The sequence below is a fragment of the Varanus komodoensis genome, unplaced genomic scaffold, assembly GCF_004798865.1.
Source record: "Varanus komodoensis strain SLA01 unplaced genomic scaffold, ASM479886v1 scaffold5, whole genome shotgun sequence".
NCBI lineage: Eukaryota > Metazoa > Chordata > Lepidosauria > Squamata > Varanidae > Varanus > Varanus komodoensis.
In genome coordinates this window covers 47,106,480-47,127,402 of record NW_025336087.1, presented here as the reverse complement: position 1 = coordinate 47,127,402, position 20,923 = coordinate 47,106,480, and the positions used below count along the sequence as shown (strand labels likewise).

General features: G+C 41.9%; 1 protein-coding gene across 1 annotated transcript in view; it reads left to right on the top strand.

Moving 5' to 3' along the window:
• PCSK5 (proprotein convertase subtilisin/kexin type 5) overlaps nucleotides 1–20,923 on the top strand; it is a 250,488-nt gene that overhangs the window by 193,325 nt on the left and 36,240 nt on the right. The window contains exons 21-24 of the mRNA XM_044445944.1: nucleotides 4,438–4,534; nucleotides 8,481–8,617; nucleotides 10,416–10,619; nucleotides 14,817–14,885. Of these exons, the coding sequence (XP_044301879.1) occupies nucleotides 4,438–4,534; nucleotides 8,481–8,617; nucleotides 10,416–10,619; nucleotides 14,817–14,885 (507 nt within the window). The remainder of the gene's footprint in view (nucleotides 1–4,437; nucleotides 4,535–8,480; nucleotides 8,618–10,415; nucleotides 10,620–14,816; nucleotides 14,886–20,923) is intronic.

The following is a 20,923-nucleotide window of genomic DNA, read 5'->3' as shown; positions in this document are numbered from 1 at the left end:
TCTAGGTCTAGTGGCAGCCACAATCACAGTCATTCTACTAGCCAGACTGTGGATTAGGCCACTTACGTTCTGATTCCCATAGTCCTATAATCCAATGGACAACCCTCATTGTACCTGTCTTCAGATCCCAAGCCCCATCCAGACAAATCTTCATTTGTGTGTGTCTCACTCTAATCTCAGCAGGGTGTGACTTCCATGCCTTCCAGAGTGGCATCCACAAGGTGGGAAGCGCATTGCAGATCTCTCACCATCTAGGGCACTTGGAGCCAATTCGAACCTCAGAGACATAACCCATCTCAAAATGCCTGTAGTACAGAAAGTGATTGGACTTTTCAGAGTTTCTTCTGTCACCACCATAGGCAAACTGCCACAGTCAACACCATTTTTTATCTCAACAAACAAGAGGGCACACTATCTACAGCTCTGCAACCCTTTCTACCCTCCCACTGAAACCAGACATCATCTCTTGGGCTCTCAGGAAAATCCCATTTTACTGTTCACTGAACCTGATTCTCTGCTGTAGTGGCAAACAAAGGTCTACCAGTATCCTCCTAGAGATTCACATTATGGGTGGTATAAACAATCTCCTTGGCATATCAGCTACCTGGCTTACATCTTAAGGGACCACTAAAAGTTCACTCCACCTAGGCAATGGCAGCTTCTTTTGTTCTTCACACTGGAATTCCTCTTCAGGACTTAAATGTCAACTCCAACTACGTACCTGGTCAACTCCATCTACATTTACAAAGCACTGTCAACTTGACATCTGTGCCAGGGCAGACTCTTCATTCAGCAGACCAGTCCTTTCGACAGTTCTTTGATAATTCCACTGGCCCATCTTCAGTAGGTAAGTTGATCAATCACCTATATATGGGATGTACAGAGCCCAAGAAGAAAGACATGTTGCTTACCTGTAACTATAGTTCTTTGAGTGATCGTCTGTGCAGTCACACAAACTTCTTCCTCCGCATCCCCACTTTAGTACATTTTTATTATACCAAGCCAGCAACAGTTTGTCTCAACTCAAACTAGGGTTGGTTCAATTCTCCCCCTATATCTAAGACCAGTATATATTGTAATATACTGACAATGACAATGGAGGATGGTTTTTCCCCAAATCATTCTCAGCTATAGCAACTTCCCAAAGAGAATTTCTACACAGGTGCAGAGCCCATATATGTGAATGCACAAATGACCAACCAAGGACAACAGTTACAGGTAACCAATCTGCCTTTTTGGATTCTTATCCTTATTGGCTCTTAAAAGCATCCAGAGAAGGCTGCATGACTGGAAATGCAGTGCTGCTAATGCCTCTCTTGGTCAAGGCAGGGCTTCCAGGCTGCCTGAAGGAGGCAGTGGTGAGATCCATGTTGAAAAAACCCTCCCTAAATCCCACTATATTGGATAATTACCAACCAGTCACTAATATTCCATTCTTGGCCAAGGTACTAGAGTGATTGGTACCCTTCCAACTCCAGGCAAACCTGGATGAGACAGAGCATCTAGATCCATTTCAGACTGGATTCAGACCAGGTTATGGGAAGGAAACAGCTAATCATAACAACCCCAGTGAATTCAAGGACGTCTGCATTTGGCCGAAGGCCTGAGGTTCCACATTCCTCTTCTCAACCAGCCTTACAGAAAAAAGACAAAGGAGGGGGAAATGACTTACATCATAGCAGATGATAGGCTCAATAGGGGAGATTCCTATGCCCAAATCTTGCTCAGCCAGGCCAGATCTCATCAAGGCAGAATCATTCTATCATGCTGCACCCAGCCCAGGGCTCTCCTCTCCTCATCACAGTTATCACTAACAATCAACCGCCAGGTCTCTAGGACTCTTCACGCCTGGGGCCTGAGCACTGTGCTTCAACCCCATCAAGAGGAGCTCTGCTTTGCTGAGGCTTGACATGGCAAGATTCTTTTCTGCGGCCTCTGCAGAAGCAAGCCCTGAAGGCTTCTTTCTGCACAGGGTACCTGGCTGGGCTGCTTAAAGCAGCAGCACAAAATGTTGCAGCATAGTGCAGTATCACTCCATGCACTTCTTCCCACAACCATTTCGGCCCTATGGCACTTGACACAAGCCCCAATCCAGGGAAGAAGAAGAAGAAAAAGAAGTAACTTGAAAGGCCAGGGGAGAGCAATGCTGCATCCCTCATCTGCCTTCACTCTTTGCCTGCCTAGCAATTTTTCTCCACGCTGATGTGGGCTCTTTAGCTCCAGGTGGCAGTGAGACGGATGTGGCCTTGTTTGACTGCGGATGCCAAGTAGTTAGTTGGAGGGCTAGCCAGGTCCCCAACATGAAGCCTGAGCTATAAGTGCATAGGAATGTCTGTGCTGAGAAAGATGCAAAGCAGATGTTGGCCTGTTCCAGACATAACAATTTCACTCAGTTTATCATCCTGAGAATCCACTTGGCCCATCCCTTCTTTGCCTGTTCATTTTTTGGTTGATATGCCTGGATTCATAACCTGGTCACAAAATAAGGATTGATCCACAGTCCTCTCATTTAGAAAATGAGTTAAAGAAGCCATGATATCAGCACAGACACCCTGGGGAGGAAGGGTGGGCAAAGAAGGAATATTCAACAACATGGCTTGTTCCTGGGCAGGTATACCAAGCTTACTGGCCTATGATTGTTAGATCTGGCACAGGCCTGTCTTCAACTGAGCTGTATGAACTGAAAACAACATACATATAAAAGTAATCTATTTTTATAAATATTAAGCAAAAAAAATGCCACACTGGGGAGACACTGATATACTGAATTCATTCTTTGTCAGGGCAGTATGGCTGCTGAGCCCTCACTTATTTTCTGAGATCTATCCTGGACCACTGTGGGGAGAGATGCTGTTTGTTCTATCATCAGTGCCTACTTCACCAGAGAAAAATAGGAGAAATATGTTCACTTCTTCATTAATGTTTTGTCAGTCGCCATATGCAAAGCATAAGGGAGCAAAATAGAACAAAAATACTGCTTACAGACAAAAAGCAAGGTGGAAAGGCTCTATATTTTCACTCCCTGCCAGATACAAATGTGCTAATGATTCCTGGAAATCAGTCTATGCTTGCAAATCCCGCAGTGCAAAACAGTTCATTTGTTATAGAGAATTCCAGATGAGTTTGGAGCCAGCTCTGTGTACAGAATTCCTCCCAAGACATGTCATTTCTCTATCTCTGAGTGGTTTCGCTATCTACCACTCTTATTTATGCTGAGCAGGACAATTTATGTCCAAAATTTATGCTGTTCCTTTTGTATACAAATCAAAATAACATCTGTGTAGATCTCTATTTCCAGATCCATCTAAATACAGGCTTGGTTTAATCTCCTCAGTCATCTATTGAAACCTGTGTTCTTGATGTTCTTCTATGGCATAGATGCAGGGGATGATTTGTCAACCAAAATAACATATTTCTGCCACGTATGTGCGATTTTTCTCAACCTGTCCATACCTGATATCTTACTTTCTCTGCACTCTGGCTTATAAACAAAGAAACAAACAATTAAAAAGACACATAAATGTTGGTCCCCTTCTATCAATCTACAAGCCATTTCACGTCTGCCACATTCCATCCAATCAATGCTTTTTGTTTTGTTCTCATTAGCAGTGCAATAACGTTACGCTGCCTGAGAGTAAAAATACAATAAAAACACATTTGCTGCCCTCACAGTTCATTATAATTGGTGCGCTTTCATTATGCCCCAACCAGTTGTCCAAGGTGTCTGCCTCATTATTCTCCCTAAAGGCTGGGCCAGCCCTGTACCCTTTGGAGGGTTTGTTCCGTAACGCAAGCTCATGAGCTCCATTGCAGGGCAGCGTCTCTGCTGCATTATATACAAAGTGATCAACTGCCTCTTGTTAATACCGCACACACAGCCCAATTAATCATGTTATCAGGTTCAACCTCATCTCTCAGATTTTATCAATAGTGAGATTATCATGATCACCCTTTATTTCATCCTGAGGTAGCAGCTTGCAGTGTATAGCCCTCAAGCGGCTTCTGAACTTTCAGTTCAGCGACCACTCTTAGTCCAAGCTGGGGGAAATATTATTGGCCCTGTTTCAGATACCTCCCATGCACAAATACACCAGCTACCTAAAGCATGGAGGTTGCTGCTGAGCAATTAGTATATTTGTGATCTAGGGGGCAATTCTATTCACATCTAGATAGAATAAAGACCTAGAATTCCTATTTATGCTGGCTGGGTCATGCCTAGAGTTGGATTGTACCTCTACATGCTCACTTTTCTTTGTATGAGAATTAACCAATATTTGCTTCTTTCTTTGTATGAGAATTAACCAATATTTGCTTCTTTCTTTGTATGAGAATTAACCAATATTTGCTTCATGTGCTACTGGAATTCTGTGCCTTATAAAAGGCTGTGTCTGTAAAACATAAAGGGAATCAAGTAATAAATAAGCTCTTATTTGCCAGGAGAATATATTGATCCTCTTGGTCACTGTCAGTTCTGTGATCCTTCCTGTCCTAAGTGCATAGGACCAAAGGCCTGCACAGCCTGTGAATCAACAAGGTAAGTAATTTTTTTTTTTAATCAGTTGTGCCTTACGTTACCCCATCCTGGTTCAAGCTGCTTTGTGAACTGATGTATCATGGGCATGTGGTAAAACACTTGCATTACTGCTTTACTATTTTTCAAAGTCTGGAATGGCGTGGTGACTCTGCCTTCTAGATGCTTATTCAGATGTTAGGTGGATTGAACCCTTCGGAATTTGGCTGTCTCCAAAATTATGGGAATTTTCTGAGACACATAGCCCATGGTGCTTTGATTTCAGTTGCATTCATATGATTGATCTGAATCTTTTCATTGTAATTTACAGCCATTTGCACGCATGGTTACGTATTCTAGGTTTGTAGTTCACTTACACCTTCCACTTTCATGTTTCCCTTCCCTTTTATCCTCTGGGTGTCCCTAATACACATGCTGTGCTTTAGGTGTTATTGAAAAGCTTCCAAGAAATAAGGAAGAGCAAATGGAACCAATTTTCCTTATATAAAAATAAGACAGCAGGATATTAGGGCAAAATTGTTCTGAAGCATGCTATTTTAAAATTTATTGGAAACCAACCCTCTTTAATCTCAAGTTCTTTTAGGTCCTCAGGTTCTTGGTGGCCTTTAAATGGCTTGGACAAAGCAAGTAATGAATGACACTTAGATAATGCAGGTTGACATTCAGCAGAAATGAGTTCTTCTCTTTTACTCTACCAAGTATGAAACAAGTTTTCTAGGTTTGTGGGGGGAAATCCATTATAAATCTATATAAAGCAATACCTTCTTGAGTTCTGTTAAATCTAACATTTGGAAATTTCCTTCTTTTTAAAAGAACACTTGCAAAGCTATTGACATGAATCACATGATGTGGGAAGAAGAAGACACCTCAGTGGCTTTTCCCCCTACCTGCGCATGCCAGTGGCTGCCTCGTTTTCTTAATTACCTACAACAGACATAGGTTGCAATATCATCTGAACCCAGCAAAGTGGGCAGCAGAGGTAGCTTTCAAACTGCCCCACAATCCATAGTTTGTTCTAGCATCCTGGCATGGTTTGGAGGCCACTCCATGACCCGCCCTCTTTCTTATTCCTTTCTTATTTTAATTTCTGCCCCTCCTGTACCCCTTCATAATTTTATTTTATTTCACATGTAGCCACTTCCAGTTTAAAGAAGAAAAATATATTCTTCCCTCATGTATTGATTATACATATCAATGTGCGTGAGAGCGGGGAGAGGGGAGAAAAAGAGGAAAAAGAGAGAGAGAGTATACACAAATCAAAGCAAAGCTCTGGAGAATTCAAAGTCAAGATTTGCAGTGTAGGAAAGTGTCATGCTTGAGGGTATGTGAATTAAGTGTTGTTGTTAAAATCCTTTTAGAAATCCTTCCAATCTTTTGATAACAGGTCATTTTGTCATTCATGCACTATTTTTTTTTCTCTGAATCCCATAGTTTTAATTAATAGAGGCCCTCTAGAGCACACAACTGTTCTTTTAGCCCTTCAAATTCAGGAGTATACATTGTAAAATAGGGCTTTACCCTTCGCTTTGCTGTTTGAAATGGACAGTGGGAGTACCTCCTCAGAGGTAGACCTACCCTAAGCAGGTAGTCCGCTTGACATATTCTGCAAGGGGAATTAAAGCAGGAACTCTTTAAGTCACTGATTTCCTCATGTAATGCAACTTAGAGTCAGAGTTGTAAAGATAAATCTAATCTATGTTTTCTGTTTCTAGCATAACAAGGAAAAACATAGTTGGAATATATAGACAGAGTGGAGGAGAAAATACATTCAGTTTTCATTTTAATATAAACTTACCTAATTCCATGTTTAAACCAATACACAAACCAAAAGTTAATTACCCTTCAAAATGCTCACTTTGCTGAATTTCCAATTAAAAACATGTATTTATTTATTATTTATCTATGAAATTTGTATGCCATCCAGTTACTAACGACTCTGGATGGCTAACAGCATAAATAAATAAATTGACGATCCATTCTGGCTGCAAATACAATAAAATTCAATATTAAAACATATTAAAATATTGATTAAATAAAAAGGTGCTCTTTCCACTCAAATATTTTAGTGGAAAGAGCACATAAAAATGCCAATATTCATAAAATGTTAATAAGGGGGGTACTAGGAAACATGAATTGAAAAAAAATCTGTTAAGCAAAATTACATAAAATGCATATAAATCTTCATACAACTGTAAAGAAAAAAACAAAATTCTAAATGTTTGGGGAAAATTGAACTTCAGATTGGAAAAAAAATGAGAAATGGAGAAAACCCCAAACTGGCAGATTTATCCTTCCCTACAAAATCAGCTACTTGTCAATAAGTAGTCAATTTATCTAAGTAAAGATTGTCAGTTTATCTATGTTGTAAGCCGTCCAGAGACGCAAATAATGGGACGGCATACAAATGTTATAAATAAATAAATATTGAAGTGGAATAATGATTGTTAAGGAATCAAGTAAAAACTAAACATACAAAAACAAACAGTGAGCCTGAAAGGCTCAGGAAAAGCATAGGGTTCTGTGGGGTATCCTGAGGCTCTGAATGGGACCTCACAAGACATTGCAGATCTGGGCTGCAATAAGCTTGAATCCTTTTCTGCCTTCGCATTGCTGTAATGGAGGCTCGCTACAGCATTGTCCTCTGCCTCTAACGTGTAGGGTCATAGTATAGAAAACCTGCATGTGTGTGCATATCCACACTGGTCAAAAGGCACCAGCTCATCATTAAAGCAGCTCACCTGGAATGCAGTACTCACATCAGATTAATAATTAAATTTGTTTGCTCCCCTTCTCATCCCGATGCTGAGTGAAATCATTAAACCCAAGGAAATTGAAATGGGGTCCAACCTTTGGAAGACCCATTTGCTTGCTCCTTCCTGGCAACTTAAATAAATTTCTGCAGAAACGTATTACTTAGCTAGAGAAAAGCCATCCTAAAATGCATCCATTATTGATTTACTTTAAAATGTAGGCACTAGAATTTCTTGAGGCTGATACAACAAGCCAAATGGGATGAGAACTGTCAAAGAATCTTGCAGCAGAAGCTTAGCTTAGTGTTTTGTTTACAGGAAAATTCTTTTAAAAAATTATGGATTTTCCACCTATTTTTAGCAGCACCGTGCCAGAATTTTGTATCTATTTCTTTCTGAGCATTTAGGGAACAATGAAAAGAGATTGCATCCAAAAACTGGGAAGAGCCAAGAATTTTGGGGGGTTTTCTACCTATAACAAGGTGCTGGGGTAAGCGGGCACAGTTTATTTTATAACTTTCATCACATTCTGTGCTCTGCAGTCTCTGCAGCATCTGGTGCTTCCAGGAAAGCCCCTGGAGGACTTGAGCATGACGGCCCCTTGGAGCTTTTCAGAGCTGCTGCCTGTTGGGAGCCCAAAAGCAGAGCAAGGCATTTTTAGCTTGGTCTTGTTGTGGTTGTTGACCATCCTTTTAGCAAAAAAAGAAGCAGAAGGAGGTCAACAACAAGAGCTTTCATACACAACTCAGCCACATTCTTACAAGGCAAGGCAAGCAGTGAAGATCTGCATGCTAAGAAATGTCTCTAAAAATCCCACAGTCTCTGTGAAAGAGGCAGGAAAAACGGTCTGTGGCATGGAATTGAAGAGCTGCAAAAGGACAAGTGGGTTTTAGTACATCACTAAATTTAGTAGGATCTTGGAACACTTTAGTGGTTGAGACATGGAGACAGGTAGGCATGGACTCAATCATGTCTCTGAAAATCGAGTTCAAAGGCAAAGTTACTTAGCTATACTCTTTATCTTGCCAAAAGTTATAAATGCAGCCACGTAGAAGGAAGAACAAAGTGCAAAGTATATAAGGAATATAACTGACTATGGAAGCAGCACTCAGAGTTTGTTTGAGCTTGTTTTTTAAAAAGAGGGTTTTCTTCTGTTACCTGATACTAGCATTTTATTTTCCCCTTTTATTTTGTAATAGATTTTTGGAAGATGGGCGCTGTGTCCTTCAGTGTCCTAAAGGGAAATTTGAATTTAAGGATCAGTGTCATCCATGCCATCAGACTTGTATGGAATGCAGTGGAAGTGAACCTAACAAATGTACCGCTTGTGGGAAAGGTAAGGACATGATTTTAATACCATTTCTCTTCCCTTAAGTTTACCTCAAATGCAAAGTAGCTACAGCAGTAATTTATCCAATTTTTTTAACAACTTGGAATTGTATTGCAATTATTTTTATACAATGGATGTTTTCTTGGTTCCATTCTCCCAGCATACCAAAAATCCCAGTACAATATGAATTCCAGGTATCTACTCCAGATATTTACAAAATACCCAGGAGTTAGCCAATGGGTTCACAGTGTAATAAGCTCTTTCCCTCTCCCACCCTTCCAGAGTCTTGCCCAATGACAGCAACAAGAATGGAAGCTTTGGGCCAATCTTTAGGAGTAGGGTTCAGTGCACATTTTACTTAAGTTCAGTTTTGATTTTTTTTAAATGAAATTTTATAACCAGCAAGAAGAGGTTGATTTTAGATTTTAAAAACCAAATGCGGGAGAAAGCAGACCTGATAGATCCCACCATCCTGACCCAGGACTTTGAGTCTTAAGCTCTGAAATATCTGGACTTCAATTTCTGTGTATTTAGCTTTTACTGCTGAATTAAACATCTTTATGGGGAGCAGACAGAACATGGCCCCGTGCTGTGCACACTGGGAATAACTGTACCCATTGAATTTGGTAGGCACAAATGGATGAGAATTTAGCCTTGATGTAATTTTGATAAGAATTTACCAAAAATATGTAAAGGTAATATTCAGGAGAGAATGAATCTGGGAACATTTAAAAATGTGAATGCAATCAGAAAAAGAACTTTAGTGATTCACACATTACTAGTCAAAGATAGTGTGGGGGTGTAGCAACCATTTCTTTCCAGTCCTGCAGAAGAGGCGAAGCAGAGACAGAAGTGGAGGCCTGCCTGACAACCAATATAGTGGTCCTTTTCTCAATGATAGTAGCATTTATGGCACCATTTTCAGCTGGGAAGCAAACAGGGTGACCAAACTCAAGATTGCCGCTGGATCAACCTAGAAAACTCTAAATCCAGTTGCATTCCATTAGCTATTTCCACCTGCTTCAGATTCCTCCATCTTCTGTAGCATGTTTTGTGTTGTTTATATGTGCTGTTATAAATCACCCGTACAGCTTCAACTATGTGACAGTAGATGAATGAAATAAAAATAATGCTTTTAATTTAAACAAAAAATACTGAATTAGCAAAATTTTGAGTGATCTTTCAGTGGTGTCATTTGGCACTGTGTTATTCATTTGTGGTTGGTTGGTTGGTTGGTTGGTTGGTTGATTTAAAGCATAGCTAAAAGCTTTCTCCCAGATGGCAAGGATGGAGAGCTGGAACTGTATCTATATACTTATGGATATACCTGATTATCATGCCTAACCAATGAACTAGCCAGCTAAATTATCATAAATTTAGCCAGCTTGACAGGAGTTCTGAACAAGCTGACATACTGGACAATGTGGGGAGAACAAGGCTTTGCATCTTGTATTACTTTTAGGACTGCCTTCAAGAAACCTTTCTTGTTCTATTAATGCTATTCCTCCTCTGTTAATTAAATCACACACTTCAGGCTTTCTGAGAAAATAATGGACTTTGGAATGAGCTACTGAGAGAAAATGACTCAGTTATTGACTCAGTTACAGGAAGTCATTTCCATTTTAGGCAGATATGTAAATGGAAAAGAAAGGTACCAGTGGCTTCACCTCATGATTCGCTCTTCTGTTTCTTGCTGGGATCATCCTTTTAGCATCATGCAGTGCTTAGGGCTTGCTCTGATATTAGGCATTGTAGGTCCTGGCCCTTTATTTTCCTAACATTTGTGTTCTGTCTTATCTTGCAGACAAGAAAGGCAATGCACTTTTCCTACACCTGGGAGAGTGCACTGAGAGTTGCCCTCTGGGCTACTATCCTTCAGAAAATGGCCATAAATGCATGCCGTGCTTCGAACACTGTGAAGTGTGCCTTGATCAAGCCAGCTGTGAGAGATGCTTCCAAGGATACTACTTGGCCGATCGCAGCTGCCAGAGGCACAAATGTAGAAAAGGTAAAGTGTCTGACAGCAGAACATTAACACGCTCATGGAGAATGTTCTCTGTGCCATTCTTCATCTCATTGCATCAGAGCTTACTGAAAACAATCCAAGAGCAGGCTGCCATTTCCACACACAAAATCCCTTTGAGTTCTCTGTAAGGGATTGCAAGTAGGCTAAATACCAGGTGACATTTTCAAATGGGACCTTTTTCTCAGTACAGTGACTAACAACACAGTCCTATCCATATCTACTTAGAAGTATGTCCAACTGAGTACAACAGCAAGGTGGTGAATATAGGATGTTAAGAGAGGTTTATCCTTGAATGTAGCCAAGCACTTGGGTGAGTCACAGAGAGCTGCTATTCCAGGGCTGGCCAGTGTGGGTTAAGCCAGCGAGTCCAGATTGCCAAAACTTCTCTAAAGCAGTTGTTCCCCCTTTTCCTCCCAGTACAACTGGTCCATGAGTGAGCCGCCACTTGGTGGAAGCATGGAGCACTGCTGAAGTTCTGGCAGAAAAGCCATTGCGTGTCAATATGACTGTCCCTTCCCTAGAAGAAACAGAGGCCAGCTTATGATTAAAATATACTTTAACAAGTATTTATCCCACAGGATGTTCGTGTTGTGTATGTATGAGTCTATTGAAATTATAATTATGAGACATGTTTTTAAAATCCAAGCCCCAGTCTCCCAAATCCAGTTTTTCTGAATGCAGTCCAGCTTCCCTGCTTCCTCCACTCCAGTCTCTATGCTCTTATTAAACTGTGGATATATTTATTTAAAAAGAACAGGCAAAAAAGCTGGTTAAAAAGTGAAGTATGCAAAAGCATAACTGTATCTGCCTGTGAAATAGTTGACATCACCTCGTGAACTTCTAACATCGCAGTTCTATGCATTTCTGTTCAGAAGTAAGTCCCACTGAGTTTAATGGGGCTTGCTTCTGTATAAGTGGGAATAAGCTTGCAGGCTTGATTGCTCTTTGAAATACAATGTTTGCTGTTAAATTGGATCTGATTTTAAAAGCAGAGAGTGATTTACCACAATTCAAACACATCCATATTTATAAGGCCCTTGCATTGCTGTTCAGCATCCCTGTGCTTGCACAAGACCTCTGACAGGAACCCACCTCCCCAAAGCCTGGAGAATGCAGGCATTTATAGTCAACATCAACAGCATATTTTTAAGAACTGACCTCCAGTGAAGAGCAAAACCATTAGTTTGGCTTATTTCCATAACATGTGGTGATATCAGTTACTGATGCCGAGTGCTGAAAGTAATACTAAACTGTTTTGGCTCCTGCAAAGTGGTGGTGGAATTGGAGTGAGGGCAAAATCTGCTCTCTCAATTTCACTTTAAAGCGTGTCATCATATATTGCAGGACCTAAACCGAGGTTTTCTATTACAAGTTTACACAGAAGTGTTTTGCTATAAATTGGGGGGAGGTATTTGAAATTCATTTATCTAATCTGATGAACTTTTAGCCAGGCAATTTGCTAAAGGCATTCAGTCCAGGCATTCTGTTGATATAAAATAAAAAGCTAGCAGAAGTGGTTCCAATATTGAGATCAGCACCATTAACACGTAGATACGTTATTTTTGCAAAAAAAAAAAAAAAAAGGCTAGTTCCTGATTCAGCTAGTTCCAGAATCAGGGCTCAAGAGTAGAAGCAGAATGGGTATGCTCCTTTGGAACAGGAAAATACGAGGTGGACCAGTGTGAGTTGCTACCTTACTATCATTTTTATTTATTCATTTAACACTTTTGTATACCATCTCATAGTCACATGGTTCTCTAGGTGGTTTATATGCTAAAAGCCAACAACATAAAAACACACACAAATTTAGACAGTTAAAACCAGAATATTCATAATAAATGACATAACATCATAACAGGAACACCAAATAATAGTTTAACAACAGATTGGAACTATCTCAAATGTCATAATTAAGAAACTAAAATTTACATTAAGATATAATTAAAATTCAATTCAATTAAAATAATAATTAAAATGCTCCTTAAATGAAAACATCTTTGTCTGGCTCCAGAATATGTGAAAGGACGGCGCTTGACAAATATCCCTGGAAAGTTGATTCTATAGTTGGTGTGCCACATCTGAGAAGGCCCTGCCTCAGAAAGCCATCCTCCTAGATTCCTTCAGAGATGGCTCCTGGAGCAGGGCCTCTAATGATGATCTCAGGGTCTGGGTAGGCCAATATGGATGGATATGTCCTTTCAGATTTCAGGTCCTAAACTGTTTAGGGCTTTATACATCAAAACAAGCACCTTGAAGTGAGCCCAGACTTCAATGGGCAACCAGTGTAATTCATAGAGGACTGGTGTAATATGTTTGGTACTACTAGTCCCCATCGACAGCCTGGCTGCTCTATTTTGCACCAACTGTAACTTCTGGACCATTTTCAAGGACAGCCCAGCATAGACGACTATGCCCAGACTACTGCATTACAGTAGTCCATCCGAGAGGATACCAGGGCATGGATTGCTGTTGCTAGGTCCTGCCTGTCCAGATATGGTCGAAGCTGACAAATTAATCTGAACTTATAGAAGGCACTCCTGGCCACTGAGCCAACCTGGTTCTCCCGGGACAGCTCAGGATCCAGAAGCACCTCCAAGCTCCAGACCCTGTCCTCTAGAGGGAGCGCAACCCCATCCAAAACAGGGCAGATATTCTCCATCTGGACATGGGAGCCACCTACCAACAAAATCTCAGTCTTGTCTGGATGAAGTTACCATTTGTTGACCATCATCCAGCCCATCACCCCAGCCAGACACTGGTTTAGGTCCCTCACCGCCTCACCTGGATTTGATGAAAATGAGAGGTAGAGCTAAGTGTCATCAGCGTACCAATGATACTTCAACCCAAAGCCCCTGATGACCTCTTCCAACAGCTTCATGTAAATGTTGAAAAGCATGGGGGAAAAGATGGAGCCCTTTGGTACTCCATGACATACTTGCCATGGTGCAAAGCTACATTCCTCCCAGCAACAGCATCTGGAATCAGTCAGCCAAGTAAGAGTGCAAGCATTGCAGAGGAGTACCCCTGACTCCCAACCCAGCCATCCTATCCAGAAGGATGCCATGGACGATGGTACTGAATATTGCTGAAAGGTCTAGGAGAACCAACAGGGGTGCACTCCCCCATCTTTCTCCTGACAAAGGTCATCCCACAGGGCAACTGAGGCAGTTTCTGTTCCATAAACAGGCCTAAAATTGGACTGAAATGGGTCCAGATACTCAGTTTCTTCCAAGAGTACCTGGAGTTGTCCAGCCACCATTTACTCAAGTATGTTGCTCAGGAATGGAATATTGGCTACTGGCCTAAAATTACTAACCTCTTCTGGATCCAGGTTTGTCCTCTTCTAAAGGGGTCTAATCACTGCCTTTTTTAACAGGGGACATTATCAGATTGTTCTTGAAAATATTCATGCAAATCATGTAAGCCGTGTTGGGAGGGCAGGGGGTAAGCAACATCCTGGGCACTTGGCTAAAGAAAAAGGAAGAAAAACCACACACACCCCCCCGCCCCTGCACATAACCACAGGAAGGCAGCCTCACACACAGAACGGTCAGAAGGGCCTCCCCATCAGCTCCACACCTGACATCTTCCCCATCCCAAGCATGGATCATTAAAAAAAGAAAACCTTTGGTCATAGCCTCTCATACAGTTGGAAACCCAGTGCAAATGGTGCACCATATCATGGGAAACCTACACCTGAAGAATTCTACATAGGTAGACTTCCTCTTGGATTATGGGTGTGGAGTGGCGGGGCTGGAAATTCATACGGCAATAGAGGCACCCCTTCTATGCATTAGGCACATTCACAAGTGGGGAGAGAGAGAGAGGTTGTACAGTCCCAGAGCAGGAAACTTCATCTATAGGACATTTACTGGGATAATTGACTTGCAGTGCATGCCATGTTGCCACAGCTGGCTAAAAATGCAGATTAAGCAGTCAAAAATGTGAGAAGCTGAAAAGATAGAAAACAATAATCAATCCTCCAAAACAGTCAAGGAATCATGATTCTCCTTACCTTGCACGGACGTGTAACCTGGCCGGGGAGTGCAGGGGGCAGGCTGTGGAAGATAGGCCCATGTTTATGGTAGGTGCAGAGAAATGTTGCTTGGGTATTTTCCAGAAGTTAAATCCTGTTTTGGGGGAACAATTAAATTAATACTTGGACTATCCAATGTGCAGGTGAAGTAGAAGACCCTGACTCAGAAGTCTGTATTCCTTGTGCAGATGGATGCCTGTCCTGCAATTCGGGTATGTTCTATCTTTACATTGCCTGATTTTCTTATTTTGTTTTGTTCTTTCAGTTGGGAAGGCATTTTCTCTCACCATCTGTTCCTGGAGCTCCTTGGATGTCAGTGATAGGTTGTCAGTGCCAGTAAGGCTAGAATGGGGTGGTCCAAAACATGGCCCATGGGGCACATGCAGCCCCCCAAGGCCTTGTTCTGCTGCCCTCTTGCCGTTCGGGGTGTCCCCCTCATTCTCCCCCCAGTTGGGATTCCAGTGATGGCATGGGCAAGATTGTGGCAACCTTGGGGGAGCTTGTGCCAGCAAGCTCCGTGCCACACCAGCTGGCAAGTGCCAAGCTGAGCACCTTTGGAGCAGGTGGGGCATGCTGGGGAGAGTTCATTGGCTCTCGTACAAGAGGTTTAGCATGCCGATTCCAAGAAGAATGTTAATGTATGACATGGAAATGCCATTCATTGTGTGGCCACTGAGTTCTGTGTCCAAGTCCTCATGTGGCCCTCACGGTATGAAAAGTTGGACCAATCTGGGCTAGAATCTCCTTCCATAATAAATCCCTCAATGTATGTCCAGTCAGTTCTTTAAATCAACATTAGTCCTGATGAACCTTAAGATCACTTCCTTGTCAAGTAAGCCAGTTACTTTTCCCAGTTGATTTCTATTCTGAAGGACAATTGATGTTGCTGAGTAATGAAAACATCCCAGAATTTCTGTTGCCTGCTGGTTCTTTCACTTCTAACAAATAAGCTTGAATAAAGAGAGTGAATACATTAATGCACAATACAATTGAACACAATCTAATTCAGATAAAGTACAGAACTGCAAAACTTTTGAGCTGAAATGATTTTCCCTTAACAGATTAGCAAAATTTTACAACAATCCTGGGAAGTATGAACAACATACCCCAAAAATGGATACCATGTTTCTTGAAAAGTTTCAAGCATTACATAACACTTAAGAGCCTTCACAAGGTGGATAAGCTTGTCCATTAATAAATCATCCCAAAGCACCTAAAACAATGTCTTAATAGAAAAGTCCACAGCGTTCTCCTCTGTTTTCTGAGGGTTGTTCTATCATTGCTAGAGAGTTAAAAATAATGTCTTTATGGAGGGTAGACTGTCACCAGTTTCAATGCTTGTAGGTACTTCCTGTAGTCAGGAAGACGACATCACCCTTCTCAGTATATGTTTTGTGTTAATTTTTGATGTCATCAGCTAAATACCACCTAAAATGATGGACAGATTAAATTTACAAAATCAGGTGACAACCACAGCCTTTATTTATCACGTGGTCCCTTATCCTGCTATCTGTAGTTAGCCATATTATAGAATTAAATGTTCAGAGAATGGCTGAAATTCAGTTAATTTCTCCAGATTTATTACTTTTGTGACTGGGGGCTGCTGGAAGGTTCTATGAGTTTGTGATTAAAGGAGAGCAGGATGACCCAAAGAACTCCTACGTTTTAACTGCTGATCTTAGAGAGATAGTTGGTATATTTTAAAATACCAATGTACTAAGAGAAGGGTCCAAACATAGATAAACAAAGGCATCTCCAAGTAAGATTGCCAACTTTTGAAAGACATTTCGCTACTCTGAGGGGCCTACATAATGAAGGCCAACACGGTCAGGGGAAAATCTTTGTTTCTGAGGGGATGAATAGTAAAACTTGATTTAGCTAAATGTGTTCATGAATTCACATTCAAGCAATAGGCCTAAGCATTTTATGAGGTAACACAGAGCATCTGATTGTGCCTGGCTAATTGCATTGGGATTAGAAGGGGAGCAGGGAATGCCAGCAAGTGTATGAGGCCAACAGTGCGAACTGTGTCCTATCCCAGTGCCTCCAAATACTGAAAAATGGCACCAGACTTAGAATAGTTAAAAAGGATACAGTAATCAGATCGGCATATGGCTTGGTTGTTTTTTGTGTTTGTGTTGAGTAAACAACAGTTTTTGCATATTTGAATGCTACAGCTTTTGACTAAGGCAATATATAATTCTGGTGATAATACCTAGATCATACAGATATTTCTTTCGGTAAGTGAATGTTTAGAAACATATAGAAACCACACCTTCATCTCAAAAATGTCAGGGTGGTGTGCGTAAAAATGAGCAAAAAGCAATATAATGCAAAGGACAGAAATCCTATACTTCCATTGCACCTCTGCTAATTCCACTGCATTGGTGCAATTCCCCACTGGCACAACCAGAGCTAGTGCTTCTGAAAGCCATGAGTTGAAGCAGATGATCTTGGAGGCCCTTTCCAGCTCTGATCCTATGAAAATGCAGGAGACGGTTGTTATGGGGTACAGGAAAAATCAGTGGTTTATTTGCACCGCAGGTTCCTCCACCTTGAGGAAAGACAAACTCAGATGCTAGAGATTCAGGTTAGAAATCCAAACTTTTCCAGTTATTTGCCAGAGCAACACTTGGCCAGCTGTGGTGCCAGATGCCCTATTGAAGAGTACTTGATGCAATCTATACTGATGACAGGGGAGCTCTTTGCAGACTACATTTCCATATTAGATAAACATATGGGGTAGAGTAGACCAGGCTTAGATTCAACTATCTTGCCACCAGCCTCTGAGCTGGCATGCAGGTATGAATAGAAGTACTTGGAGGGGATTTTTCTACACCATGGAAGGTCTCTGCTCACACCTTCAGCTGAACAGAGCTCTGGTGGGGGTGCAGCCAGGCAATCCCACTGTTTCCTCATTCAGTCAATGCAGAGATGTTGTTTGAAAGGGGCTTGGCAGAGGTGTGGTGTGGCAATGTGGAATGGCAACACTCACATGTGCATTCAGAGATCTCTGATTCAACTCCTCTGTCTGGATCACCTTGAGCGCATTCCACTCCTATGGCCTTACTGGAACAACACTCAGTATAAAATCAGTTCAATTTTATAATCCAAATTTCTAGCACTTATTTTGAAATTATCTCACTGATCTCACGGTGCCCTCTTTGACCTAGTACTGTCTTTAGATGGCATACCAAGTATTCAGTTGCTATAAATCTCCCAGTATCTCCATTTCCTATCCAACTATTGTCCAAAGAAGCTAATACAAGCATGAATAGACTCTTTCCTTAAGAACATATTTTAAATTTAAATTATATTTAGTGAAGGCGTATTTGCAAGTGAGATGTAATAACATGGAGAAGGTTTTGCAGATTCCATTAAGTATACAGAGGGGAAAGAAAGTGCACAACAAAGGTGTCCTTGGAAGATTTAAAGAAGCTCAAGACCCCCCTCTCACATTCATAACTTGGCAGCTGGGAGAACTGGGTCTGTGGCAGGGAGAAAATATGTTAATTCCAGTGGTTTTAAAAAAAAACCTGCATACACACACACAAAGCAATTTCATTTCTCAAAATCATCCATGATGATTAATAGCTACAATGCCTCGCAATAGCGAGAGCTTTGCCTTATCCATTGACCTAGCTGATAAAATCAAGGGCATCATCACTTACGCTTTAACTAGCACGTCACAAGAATGCAAAAGCACCATTAGCTAAAGTACAAATGTCTTTTTTCATCTGCGGTCTACCACACATCAGTACATTGTGCAGCCTTCATGGGAGAGACTCAAAGCTGCAATTCAGTCTGTCATGTAAAACTCTGAAGGAGCTAGAGAAGCAGTCTTTGGTTAGAATGGTGTCTATGGCGTTTTGTGCAATCCGTATTAATGGCTCAGTGCGTATGAAGACTGACAGTTTTATTGATTTGTACATTATGTTTTTCATTAATGATTTAAAAAAACAAACCTGGAATGAGCTGTACTTACCCTAATCTTTTATGATTACTCTTCCCTTTGCTGGCATGCTTACTGCCCTTCTATTTAAGCCCTGCCACTAGGGTATTTCAGACTTTGGATTTAATTGACTGGTAAGTCCCCCTTTATGGAAGGCCCTGTTCTCTTACTTCAGGTATGAAGAGCATAATTAATATTTCCCTTCTCCTTACCCCACCAATATGCCATGCTTTACAAATGATTCTATATCCCCTTTTTCAACCAGTTTTGAAAAAGACTGATAAAAAGAGCAATAAATACTCTGAGCATGTGTACTTGTGAATCCTAATCTGCTTCAGTCGTGGTACCATCATGACCACCAGATCCTGGTTTGTGAGCAAGATCCTGGTTTCCTTGAGCAAGACACCATCTCGCCACCAGTCCCTCCCTCACTTTCTCATCCTAGTGCCATTGGCTTGCTTGACAGACCCTTTTGAGCAAGTAGGCAGTGGCATCCATTGCTCCCCTCCTCACCCTCCTCCTCAGTTTCTGCCCTGTTGGCCCTGTGGGTGCCCACGCTGGCCCGGGCACTGGGCTTGTCTGCAGCTCCCCTATCACCAACTGCTCTCTGTGTTGTCATCTGCCTACCCCCCAGGCAGTGGGACCCTGTACTTTGGCCCCACGGTCCATCCCTCACAGTACTGTGGGTCTATTCAGTTCAAAAACTATCCGGAGCAGACTGAGAAGCAGGTGACCAGGCAGGTTTCAACGACACAGAGCAGGGGGACTCTTGTGAGCAGGCTGCTGCTGGAGAGTGGGCCTTCAGCAAGTGTCCAGCGATGGCTCCCCTTCCCTCAAACCTCAAACTGGAGTGTGCTTCTGTGTTGGAAATAAGCTCCACCCTGATGTGCAAAAGTATAGTATATTTTTGAAGTAAAAATGGCAACATGAGCTTCTGCAACCATGTACATTCCTGACTGGCTGTCCCCAGCTATTAAATGTATTTTGAAAAATAAATAAGAAGGAAGCAACTGTGGTCCATGCCCATGCTGGCCCAGGTGCCCTTGGTGGGCTTGCCTACAGCTCTCATCTAAAACTGCTTTCTGTGTGGTCATATCCTCTCCAAAAGACTGTGGGAGGATAACTCTGCTTTATCTCCAAGGCCCCGAATCACTGAAAATAGGTCAGGGTTAGCCAGCCTTTTGGGGCTGTGGGCACACTTGGCAATCTGAAAAACTGTCCAGTGCACAACCACAAAATGGCTGCCATGGTGGGGGGGGGGGCACGACAAAGGAAAAGTCACCTGCCCGAAAGACTGAACACAAAGTAAACTAAACAGCTCCTTTGAACCCCATTTTGAGCATGAATTTTGAGCACCTATTCCACAGTGATCTCAGCTGCCCTTAAACTGTGTAGGAATAGTAGTAGTTAACTAAGAGGAGTAACCAAGACATGTCCTCAAGACCACCCTGGAACCCACACTTGAAAATTATGGAAATCTACGTCCTTGAATCTATGTCCCTAATATCCATGCCTTGTGAAATCTGCTGAAGGCAATCAGAAGCAATGCAGGACGTGACCAGCAGTATTTTGACAGGGACTCCCTGGTCAGGCCCTTGCACACACTCCATTAGGGGTGCTTGTGCACACTCAGCTAGGATCTGTCGTTTGAGACTAAGAAAGAGAAGCAGAGTGTGTGGCGGGGGCGGGGGGAGAGAAACCTCCCCCTTCCATATGCTTTTGCGGCCAACGCCCGTCTCAGACCTCCTTGCGTGTACACGCAGAGAGAACGATGGCTGGTGGAAGAACCACAGAACGCTCCTTGTTAGGGCTCTGGTCCCGGGGTCAGTGGGAGCTGCTGCTGCCATAGAGCGGTAGGATTGGCAGGCCCAAAATAAATGTAGCACATATTGGCTGTGCGGGGAGGTGGCTCATGGCTGTGCATCGAAAAAGGCCAGAAAAAAAAGCATTAGGGTGAAATGGTCCGTTCATAAAATGTTTGCATCCACAATCAAAATATTGACAAGATGAACCTTTATTAGAACAAATCACAAAGTTACACAGTGTGTCAGCAAGTTTTGGATGTCAAGGGTGGGGGAGTGTTTGGTAGAAATGCCCAAGTGTAGTAGGCGAAGGCATAATTTCAGAAATGCAGACTATGTAATTTTAGAATTAATGTGCTTTTTTTTCCTTGCATGACTCACAAGATTGTATTCATGGGTAGGGTCATGGTTTGTGTGTGGCAAGGGGACATGTTAAAGTGGGCCCTGAGGTCCCCAAAATGATTTTAGGACCCTGCTATGTAAAAACCAGCACATA